The sequence below is a fragment of the Taeniopygia guttata genome, chromosome Z (assembly GCF_048771995.1).
Source record: "Taeniopygia guttata chromosome Z, bTaeGut7.mat, whole genome shotgun sequence".
NCBI classification, from domain to species: domain Eukaryota; kingdom Metazoa; phylum Chordata; class Aves; order Passeriformes; family Estrildidae; genus Taeniopygia; species Taeniopygia guttata.
Genome location: NC_133063.1, coordinates 27,427,504 through 27,439,610, shown reverse-complemented (window position 1 = coordinate 27,439,610; position 12,107 = coordinate 27,427,504). Strand labels below are relative to the sequence as shown.

The window sequence follows — 12,107 nt, the reverse complement described above, 5'->3', positions numbered from 1 at the left end:
AGGATTTCAGGAGGTGGACTGGGTAATAGGATTTTGGTTATTCTTTTCCCTTTGATTTGATAATCCTAATGCTACTGCAGACTGAATCTCAGCTCAAGCTCTGGGAAAAAGATTTAAATGCTAGAGAAGAAAGTTTTGGCTCAGTAGGAAAATTAATCAAAGGATATAGATGTTTCTTCTTTCTTACACTAGACAGTCAAAAATATTATCTTCTTTCAATATAGAAGTTTCAGTTTGTTCTAGCTGCAGAATTTGAATGGCATTAGCAAGTTTATGTAGTATTTAAAATTGTTCATGAACATAAATCAAGGATTTGTCAAGAATAGATTGTTTGAAACTAATATATTAATTCTGGTATTGGCGTACTTGCCATGGAAAGCCCGATTTCAACTTTTTCACATGACTGTACAGTTAGTGGGGTTAGATCATGAGTTTCAGATACCTACTAAAAGGTGGGTGCATAATTAGTTAGAGAACTGGGGTAGGAGAGTAGCCGTATAGTCTTAAAATTCATGCACACAACCTTATGTTGTTCTTAATAGACTTAGAAAATTTTGAAGTTCAAAAGTTCAAAATACTAAGCTCAATTCTATGAAGAAAGGAAAAGCTGATCTTATGGTTTAAAGTGCAGATTTGGACATGGAGTTTTAACCCCCTTAAGAACCCTGTTTGTGGACTCTTATTTAATATTGCACTTCAGTTTGCTGGTCTCTAAAAGGAAGAATCTTTTGGCAAGATTTAGAAAAACATGATCACTATCTAGGGTAGAAGACACTGTTTTCATTGTATTTGCTCCAATTTATTTTAGAATGGATGCCCTCAAAAAAGCTGTATAGCTAGTCTTGTGTGTTTCCATGATTTTCTTTGGGGGAAGGTGTGGCTTTTGTGCTGCAGTATCTGAAAGAAAGACTTCTACCTATGAAAGTTGTTTGAATCACCTGGTCCTGCTAAGTGATATACGTAGCTTAGGAGAAGAGGTTAAAAGCAAGAGTATACCATAAGATTATTAAGATAACTTCCAAAAGTCTTTAGAAGTAAGTGAAAAGGGTAGTTTTGATCTCTTTGGATAGTTTAAGCTCCAGAGGAGAAGCAGTGTGAGGAAGGAGGTTAAGGCCTGTGAAAAAAACCAAACCAGTGGCTCTAGCAGAGAAAGCAAAGCATAGTAAAAGCTTTGTCTGGGAGCCAAACATGCATTGCTTTCCAGAAATTAATTTTGAAAGTTTAAAAGCACTCAGAATTAAGAGACAATTCACAGGAGCCAGAAGTGTTAAAAACAGAGCTACAGTTGGTTATGGTTGACATTTTCTCCTGGAAAATCAAGGTGCAAAATAAGTTTGGGTTTTTTTCCTTTTAAGCAACTCACTTACTTTCTGACACCCACAATCCACAGGGTAGAAAGTAAAATTCTTAAAGCTAATAGCGGTGTAGTTTGTGCCTTCTCTAAATAATATTTATTGCTATCCATTTTGAAGTTCTTAAACCACTGCTTATTTCATATCAGAAGTGGTTTCGGTTTTTTTTCCCACTCAGCTTGTGGGTTGGTTTCTGAAAAACTGCCTTGTCACAGTTTGGAAGAAGTTTTTATTTGTTTTCTGCAGGGATGCCAAGATGCTTTTCAGCACGTAGTAGAAAAGGCTCAGTAATAGTTCTTCTTTCTGTGTATTCTTAAACCATTACTACCGTGAAATCCCCAAAGAAGAGGTTACCTTAATACAAAAGCAGTAGTGGTAAGTTCCTCCTTTATACTGGTTGATAACTGTCCCTGCATTTTGTTTCAGGTTCTCCTTGATGAACTTTCATCCACTAAATATTGGGTATCCATGCATGTCTCGGACCATAGTGGATTTCATTACCGCCAGTTCTTACTCAGTTCCTTGATACACAGAACAGTGACTGACAAAAACATACAGGTAGAAAATCAAGTGGTAAATGAACAAAATCCTAGCCTTCAGAAGGACGAAGAGAGTGCAGGGACAGAAGCTGCGTGTGCAGAGGAGCAAAGCGTGGATCTTCCCCACCATTTAGATGAAGAGATGGAACTCTGCAGTGAACTGATTGATAATTACCCAGGGCATGAAACCTTGTGGTGTCATAGGTAAGAGGACTTGGTCAAAAGAGTTTCCTTCTGATTTGTGGATGATACTTCACATGGTATTTCCAAACAAATTGTTCTGGTTTTAGGAAGTACTACTCAATAAAGGATTTTTAAGCTGCTGTGTATTAAGCCTTTGGAAAATATTCAAGAGCATAATCAGAGCTATTGTGTGGGAAATTTGATTTGGCTTAAATATCTTCAGTGTAAGCTCTGCTTGTCTCTATAATTTGTGCAAGAGACACAAGATGCTAGTAGTAAACCTCCTTATACTTTAAATATTGAAACAACAAAAAATGAACAAAATGTCGACAGAAGATTGGGTGCAGAAAATGTTTGCTTTACTAGCTGGGTGCAGGTTCCTGACTAGGTAACAGGAGATTTGCCAAGGTGATACGGAGCACTTTCAAGTACTGTGCGCAGACACAGCAGATTTTGTGTCTGTGAGGGAAATCTGGTGGGATGGGAAATGGATTGAAACAGTTCAGCAGCAACAGCAAGTTATTTTCAGTGCATGACTTTATCTTTTTTTCTTTTCTATTTTTTTTGAAGAAGGTGTGTATTCTACCTTCAGCAGCACTTAAGCAACAAACTTCCTCTCATGAGTACAGCGGTATCATCTGTGGACAGCAGTGATGAAAGTCTGAGTAATTCCCACCACAGTCCTGCAACAAGTCACGTGGCACAAGCTATGGATGTTGATGGTTTGAATGAATCCAGCAGCAAACAAGGTTATACCCAAGAAACAAAACGCCTGAAGCGTGCTCCTGTGCAGGACTCTCTTGGTCCAGAAATGGAATACCAGTTTGTTGATAAAGTATTATCAACTTGTAGGGATGTGGACCAAGCCAGGTTTGCTACTGCTTATAGAAAATGGCTAGTTACTTTTTTAGGTCAGTGAAGGAAATGTTGAAAGCTTTCAGGGTTCTTCTCTTAGTGCAATATTCACTTTTCAGACACAAATGCATGTCTTGGTTGAAAGTGTTAGCTAACTCTGTGTTTCTCTCTCTTTTGATGGTCAGTCCTAAAGCTAAATTTCAGAGTAGACATCTGTCACTTTATTAAAGAACTGGCATACATTTTTATTAAGCAAATGGTTTTGTTACTTAATCTCTCAAAGAAATCACTCTTACCAGTTTCCTACCATGTAATCATCTTTTTTTTTTTTTAACTTCTGCATTGAGTTGGTCTCTAAATCATTTGAATTTAAAAAAAAAGAGGTAAAAGAAAAAAGTTTGAAATGCTTGTGAAACAGAGTTTCTGAAAAAATGGGAGAATCTATCAGTATCAGCTAAACTTGTTCCCAGTTTGTTCCTGTATGGCATCATGCTAATACCTTATTGGATCCAGACTATATTTGATGAGTGCTATTGTTTTTGTATAGCAGTCTTTGGTAGAACACCAGAATACAGTGTTTCTTTCTGAGGGCTTCAGTAACTGTTTTGGAACTGTGATGCCTTTTACTGTTTTGGTTTTTGTTTGCTTATTAATTGTCATGTTAGCTTAATAGGAAGGTCTATAAGGTTGAAATCTTGATAAGCAGATACAGGAAAATGTGGCAGAAAATAGTTCAACCACTTGTTCACCCACAGTCAGAGCTGTATTTGGCTGTATTTGTGAATTGTTTTCTTAAAACATGCTACCTTAATCTCTTGGTGTTTATTTATTTATTTTATCTCAACAATGCAGATTTAATCACACTTGATACACATTTCTGAATATCTTTTTTACACTACAGATTCTCACACTGCCAAATCACACATTGTTAAACTTGTACTTTATCAAGACCCTACAAGTCCAATATTGGATGGAGTAAAACGTAGCTCTTCCAACTGATGATTGAGACTATACAGTTAATAAAAACAGTGACAGCAAGGAGGGAGCTAACCCTTCCCTTCTGTGTTTTTTTTTCTTTTTTTTTTTTTAAGAGCTTCAATCTCTGTTGGTGTGGGTTTTTTTCCCAATTTTATTCTTAAAGAAGAGCTCTACTCCAACCGTACATCTCTGTTTACATAACTGTAAATTTTAAGGGAATTTGAAATCAATTATGAATGGTGTATTTTGTAATTTCCTTAGAATTGTCTGTAAAAGGGATTTTTTACAGTAGTAGAATTGTGCTGGTACACAGATCCAGGGAAAAGGTCCTACAGTAGAAGTCTATACAGTGACAACATCACCTCTTTTAAAAGCAGACTATTTTCTGAAGGGGATTAGATTTTCAAGTTAGTGTCCTTGCCATAATTTCTTTATTTGTCTTCTGCCCCAAATGCCTCTTGACCATAAGTTTAAAGATACTGTTTCTGTTGGGCAGAGAGAGAAACAATGAGGCAGGAAAAAACAGACGTAGCCTGCTCAAAAGGTATCACTTTGAATCAAAAAAACACTCAAAATGTGAAGTTCCTACACTTCTAAGTAGTTAGATGAATGGAGTTTACTCTTACATTTCAAAATGAAAACAGACCACCTGCAAGTCTTTAAGAGTATGTTCATGATTCATTTCAGGCACAAAGTAGCTAAAAATGACATTTCTAAAAGCACACTGTTCTATTTACAGTACATAGATGAGACTATTCTAGGCTTGAGCATCTCCGTGTCAAAGCTTTGTTTCAGAGGGCATCCACACCTGCCTCTCCATAGGTATATTACTGGTATACGTAGGTATATGTCTTACATGGTCATTAGCTTTGAGGTGCTATGAGATGCTGTGGTGTTTTGGTTGATGGTTTTAGTTGCAGAAGAACATAATTGTTGTCTAAAGGAGCCGTGGGATTGGCTTGAGACTACGATTTTGTCATAAGATGTTGCCTCAGTGATCACTGACAAATGGGTGGGTTCAAGTACAAACAGGAGTCTGAACTTAAAATTTTCGCTTGAGCAAGAACTTTTACACATCCCAAGGGACCTGATGTTGAGTGAATGCAGATGATACATTAAAGTATGTGTAATAGCCTCGGTTGGCTTGATTAACAGTATCCCATTAATGACCCATATGAACCTGGAAAGTGTGAAGTCAAGGGGGCAGTGTACTAAAGGTCAGGTTCTTAGTCTTAAATTACTTAGTAATGTTATTTGTGTGTTCTGTTTACCTTGGCAAAATTTATCTGTTTATGAGAAAAATATTAGTGATAGGAGCAATCTCAGAAGTGGGGGCATGATAGGAAACATTTCTTGGCCTGTGGAAGGGAAGAGATTCTCTCTTCTTGCACTGGAAAGACCGAGGCTTTCAGAAGAAAATACTATTATTATTAGAATCTGACTTGAAACTTCTTCCAGACTATAATCTGGAGTCTTAGTTGGCATTCTCAGAGCTGTACTGTGGAAGTTCTGTGTTTTTGAACTTGGCATCATAAACATTTAAGCAGGTGCCCTCATATACATGTGTAGAGTTGTTATTCAAGTCAGTACAAGTGATGCATTCTTGCAGGATGACAAGATTTTGTCCTATGTAATTGAATAGAGTTGCATTGAATTTTAGTACTTGGAATATGTTCTGAGAACTCTGATTAGAGATGGTGCTGATATTCTTACTGGTTTTGTAAAACACTGATGGCTGTAGTGTAACTAATAAGTGTGGGTTTTTGAAGTCTGCACCTCATGGAAGTATTCCTCTACACTCTGTTTTTTAAATCCAGCTAGAATAGTTACATTTAGAAATGTTTGTAGACCCGAAAACAAAACAGTGAAATTGAAACAAGTAATTTATTTCTGTTTGAAGGAAATGCAAACAGTAAGTTGTTAAATTTGAGCTTTAAGTTTTTAGCAGTAACTATATAAATTATATTAAAAAGGAAAATAATATCTAAATTGCTTTGAACTGTCAATGTCCTGAAGCCTCTGCATGAATTGATTAAAGAGGTACTTCTAACATACTGTATTAAGTTCAAAACCGATGTGAAGTTCTGAAACTATGATCTTTGCAGCATACCTGTCTAACCACTTGGTGTTACTGCATGGTACCATCTGGGCAGTGCTTGAAAGAAAAAGTGGCTTTAGGCCACTGGTAGGTAACATACTGAGCGCAGCTACTTTACATAAGGCATTTAAGCCGTTTTGTGTTTCAGAGATCAAAGACTAATAAATTAGTCAGTGAACATTCCTGCAGAGAAAATGTCCAGCAGAAGCTGCAAAATTCAAGGTTCTCACTCTCTGAAGTTTCTTCAATTATAAAATCAAACTCTGTACATCTTTAAACATCTTAATGTAAAGTTCAGCATCTTTCCTGATTTTGTCTTCAGCTGTAGTATGTGTCATTTGAATTGATTCATTTTGTTCACTGGATTAGTCTTTGTAGAAATTTGTTTGTACTAGAAAAAAAGGGTTTTGAGGAACAAATGTAATTTAAAACTACAGAATTCGGAATAGAAAACCCACATTTAAAGTGGCAAATTCTCAGCTGCTAAATACAGTTACTGTTATTTCACTGGCGTTATGTTTGTCTTGTGCATTACAGCTCTTGGAGAAACATGAAGCATTAAAGACAGCTACAATAACTTGTATGAAGTCATTGGAATGCATTGTTATAGCTGCTCTGGTTAATATTCTTAATGTACTCATGTCTGCATATTTGTGTTTTATTGACTGCTTACATATTCTTTATACAACAAAATCCATGTGTCATTTAAATAGGGGATAAAGTAACTTGTCGGTTTATACTATTTGTTAATTACCTTGTATGTAATTTGCTTTAAAACAAATAAGCAAAGTGATAATATAGTGAGAAAGCTTAGATTTTTGTCTTATAATGGAAGTTTCTGGCATTTCCAGTTTTATTCTAGTGCTGCTTAGAATGTGTAGCTAGACTTTATGGATGGGAGTGATTTTTTTCCCTAAGTAGATAGTTAATGAATTTTTTAAACAGTACTGTGTAATATTGATGAACAGAAAGAAAGGGTTTTGGAAAAGTTTGTCTGCATAACCAGACTCAAAAAGCATACTTTTTTCAAGGACATATAATACACTGAGCAAAATGTGAGTACCAGAGAATAATTTAAATTGTGAGTCTTTAGAGATTTGATGATTAAATTTTTGGACAAGTTGTTTGCTTAGTTTTGTTTTGCCTTTTGTAAGGGAAGAATGCTTTTTGGTTTTTTTGGTTTTTTTTAATCCAGTAAGAAGTGAACCATTGCACTTAGAAAATGGGGAGAAAAGCCCACAACTGCTGAATTGTATCTCATAGAGCAATTTTGGAAAAAACAACGAACTGACACTGAAACATAGATGTCACTTCAAAATGCATCTTTGCACTCACTGGATGATGAGAGATACATGTAACTAGATCTTACAATTTTATCAGTGTCAGGTACAAAGAATAGTGTGTAACTCGCCAATTCTCAAATGCACTTAATATTCAAGTTAGTTTCTAAGGAAGTTCAGTGTCCCTGCCTATGATAATTTTCCCTGTGTACTCAGAGGTATCTTCCTTCTCTCTTCTTCCAACTAGCTAAGAAGAATCTAGCAAAGCATTGGTGAGGTGGCCTAATTTTGCGTTTGAGTAGCTCTTACTACCTCCCAAAAAGTACTTTAACTGATGGCCATAAGTGGAGTTCATCAGGCTCAGTTATTTCAAAACCTCATGCTAAGCCTAGATCCTCTTTCAGACATGAAAAGCGAGAGCTTTATCAACTAATCTATCAAGTTTTCCGGGGAGAATTTGAAGGAGAATGGAAAAAAAAATTGTAGTTAGAAAAACTAGAACTAGCATAAATTTTCATTTGTCTTTTCCTCTGAAGAAATAACTCTGTTGCTGAATAATGGAGGAAATATGCTTCCAAGGGATTCCATATATTACAGTTTTGAACTGCAGACCTGATACTTCCTAGTGGCTTTTGCTTAGTATATAATGTTCCTTCTCAGGGCATAGTCTATTATAGTGAATTAGGGTGCATTTTTAAAGTTTATAATTATTGATTAAAAAGGAAAAAAAAAAGATAATCATGTAACTGGCTTTTAATTACTTTTTTTTTTGTCTAGCATGGTATTTTATAATCTACCCACATGCCAACATTGTACCCAGCAATGTACAGTAGGCCTCACTATCTCATCTGCTTCATACTGTTATTCTGTTGAATTGCTGTTGCAGTCTTGCAGGAAGCTCCTGACAGTTGTTGGTTTTATTCTCTGAGTTTCCTAGTAGTATTCAGTAAAGTAGTTAGTATTGCAAATTATGTTGTAATGATGGGGAAGGTTTTTACAGCATTTGTGTTGATGCACTGTAAGTCTGAGATTCAATATTTAAAAACCTTTTGTTAGGATTCTGAATGCTAAATTTTTTTTGATGGCTGTCAGATGCTTACATGCAACAGAGTTATTCTGGAAAACAGAACTCTTAACTGAAGTCTGGTTTATTAAATGTCTTTTTCTACACCATCTGGAACCTGCTGTACATCATGCTGTATAGACAGAGGTGGGGAGAGTCCACAGTGAGGTGCATATTTTCTTCACGAGACATTTTCTGATTGGAATATAATTATGGTTAAACAAAGAGTTTTTCTTGGATGAGATGCACCTGTCTGTTCATTGTGAATAAATTTATGAAATTGGTACATCATTAATATGGTAAGATTTGCTGAATGGCTGCATGTAATGAGTAGATAAAAGGAATGTGGTTTTTTTTTTTTATCTGCTGTTAAAAAAAATCACATGAATGATACAAGGTACTAGAATATGTTTTTAGAAAGCAAAATGTACCTACTGTGTTCATTCCCTTTTGTACGAGTTTTTCTTTTTGAAGTAGCTACATTTAAAACTGAAAGGTGTACTTGGGAACACACTTAACTTCATATAATCTCATTATTTTCATATAATCAAAATAATAGATGTCTTAAATGTTTTGAAGTAGCATTAAGATCCAAGGTAGTGACAGCACTACAGTGTTCAAGTGAGCCAATAATCTCTAATTTTGTAACATTACTGTGTTCATCAAAGTATTATTCTATGTAGGGAAATGTTTATTTTATCAAGATTTGTGCAGAAATGTTTAATTCTCATAGCTTTCTTATTAGGGGATATACAACTAGTTTTGAACATAATATTTTTCAATATTTTTTCTATGAAAATTTCTCAGATGCACAGTTGTGACCATTGTAAATCTTATGTAGATTTTCAAGATGAATTAGATAAATCATAAATTTTGTAGCACAAAGACTAAAAATATGACAGGACAGTAAGACTCTAAAAAGTAATCTGCTAAATGACCAGTGTTCTACAGGATAGTGAATGTAAAGCATAAAGTTTGTTTTTCGCTGGTCTTTGTCATAGGATGCATTCCTGTCAGATGGGGATTATTGTCTTTTTGGGGTTTTTTTGGGTTTTTGTTTTTTGTTTTTTTTTAGTAATCAGTAGAGAATTTATCTGTGAATAAATTATCTATATTTATTTTCCCACAATAAGTCTGCATATATGTGTGAGTGGATGGATGGTGGAACTGTAATTATGTCCTGTGAACTCTGCAAAAATCATCTACATTTGGCTATCTCCTGACACACTCTGTATGGATGACTTGTCCGGAGTCTTGAGTCTAGCAGGGTCAGTGCCAGGTTGTCTGTTGAAACCAGTGACATCTGTTGCTTCCCCTCTCTGTCTTAATCTGCCGATTATCATTATACTTAGGCAAATGCCTGCACACACCAACCAAATCATTAGTGGTGGTGTTTACTCCAAGTGCTTGTAGAGAGTATTTGAGACTGTGAAAGAGTTTGTAAGGTCTTGCAAGCTGGGAAAATTTGGGGGTGCTCAGCCAGTACCCAGGGGATACTTTTCACAAGTCCTCTGGAAAGGAAATGGACAGCCATGTTTTGGATGAGTGCTTTAGCATCACAGGAGACTGAGAAAAGTACAACTAGTGACTTAAATTGTGTTTAAAAACAAACAAGTAGTCTTTTTGGTACTCTATTTTCAGTATTTTTCTCACGTTCTTTTTGTAAAAATAAATCATATAAAATATTCTCAGAATTACTCTTAATTTTGAGTATCTTCTGATTTTGAATTATTGGATTTGAGAGCTTTCCTTAAAGGAAGCAATTTTACTGCAAATGCTAGCACCTTTCCTGTTTCCTCTTAGACAATGTGATTCATTGCAAGTCTTAGAAAATGAGCATCTGAAATCACAAGGTGTCACTGAAAGTATTGTTTATTATCCTAAATGCAAAGATTAAAAAAGCTTCTCTCATATACTTTGTGTTCTTTTTTTCATTTTCTCTTACTAGCTGCTAGGTAGAAAGAATATGTAAGGAAGACCACAGTCAATATGAGCAATCTTGACTTACTTAATTTGGGTGTTCATTAGTTCAGTAAGGAGCAAGTAATAAACCCACTAGGTTCCGTGTATAGAAGTAATTTGCAGGATCTAATTATTTGTTTGTGATCTGAATGCTTTACTTTACGTCTATTGAAATGAGTTTTGAAATTCCCACCAACTTCATTGAGATCAGGCCATGCTGTGGAGAGAGTTATCAGCCTCCACCTGATAGCCATGACACATTTAGTGTGATAAATTGTAAGGGACTTGTTTGTCTTTCACAAATGGTTGTGTTTATGGCTTCAGTTAAAAAAAAAACCCAAAAAACCGTTAGTATAGGGTATAGTCCTTATCACTGTGGAAAAGGAGACATTAAGGTTATGGAATGTTAGAGGTTTAAAAGGGTAGCTAGAGAAAAACTAAGGGTACTATAGGGTATCAGTAGCTAAGGAAGCTTCCTTTTTCCCTCTGTTTTTCCCCCCCCTCTATTCTCTCCTCTCTCCCTCTTTCCTCCACCTTCTGCCCCAGCTCAAAACTCCCCATTCTCTCCCCTGCTTTCATAATTTTTCATCTTTTCTAGTGGCAGACAGTTTCATACAATATGCCTGTATGCAAACCAGGATAACACTAGTTTTGGAAGTATTGCATATCAATACCAAATAGATACCAGTGCTCAAGGTTTGTGCAAGATATTTAGGGATGACTGGTGAGGTTTTAAGTGCTGTGTGGTAACTGATGCAATATTGAACAGGAATGTCTTAATAAAGAGTGGATGGTCTGAGTGTTGCTGTTCTCCAGGTGTGCTGTCTGCATTTATGGTCAACAGTAAACTGCACATTTGTCATCCTTCCATCTCCACAAATGCTTATCACTACCTAACAGCTAATCTACTTTGTAAAATGCATCTATGTAATGTTGATTTGAGAAGTTCTGCAATTATTTGTTGTCATCCAGTACTAGATGACTTCCACCATGCCTTTAGTCCTCCTTCATTGAAACCTGGCCAAGTATAGATTTTCATGGCTAATACATCTGGTTTTGCTGTGAAGGATATTTGAAATTCCACCATATAAAACAGCATTTTCCTGATGTCTATTTAGAAACACAGAAGGGCATTGTGGCACTGTTTTCCAGTTGCGCACACTGAGTTTTACCTTGTTTATCTCAAATATTTTTTTGCATGTTAATTAAATTTTTGCATATTCTAGTAGTACAAAATGACCTACAAAATAAAAAAGAGCACCCTTAGAGTTCTAACTATCCTATGCAGATGTCTTCCAAAATTTACAGGTATAATTTTAGTGGTGGTGGTTGGTAAACAGATTTTTTTCACTTATTTATCAGCAGACTTGTTTTTATATGTATTAGTGACAAAATGGACTAAGCACTGCTGTAAGTTATTGTATTTCTGTAGAAAATGGAAAATAGTGTAATATTGTTTTTGTTAAATGTTGGCAGTTTATAAATAAACTTTTCATCTCCTAAAAATACTTTGTTTTCTGACAACACTGAACTCCATTTTCATTCACTGTGCAACAGAGAAAATTACTGGTAATGTCTTGGGTGATACTCTACTTTTGACAGGAGCTTCATCTTCTCTTGTGAATTAGGTGAGGATAAGCAGACCAATTTTTGCTTCTTTTAAACACTGACACTTAGGCCTTTTTCAAAAGCTTTCCTGGGTCTTTGTTCAAGCTTAATTTCTAAAAGGATAGAGATGAGCAGGGGTTAGTTCTTTACAAGGTACTTATTTCTGGCAACAGACAGCTGGCTATACTG

At 35.6% G+C, this 12,107-nt stretch overlaps 1 protein-coding gene across 2 annotated transcripts in view; it reads left to right on the top strand.

The window, feature by feature from the left end:
• PTAR1 (protein prenyltransferase alpha subunit repeat containing 1) overlaps positions 1-11,818 on the top strand; it is a 31,197-nt gene extending 19,379 nt beyond the window's left edge. Inside the window, exons 6-7 of one of the 2 annotated variants that reach the window (XM_041711119.2) lie at positions 1,779-2,095; positions 2,648-11,818. In XM_041711119.2, the coding sequence (XP_041567053.2) occupies positions 1,779-2,095; positions 2,648-2,993 (663 nt within the window). In that variant the 3' untranslated portion in view covers positions 2,994-11,818. Of the gene's footprint in view, positions 1-1,778; positions 2,096-2,644 lie in introns of both variants that reach the window. The other variant, XM_032744176.3, reaches the window with a different exon arrangement.
• Positions 11,819-12,107: the final 289 nt, after the last annotated feature.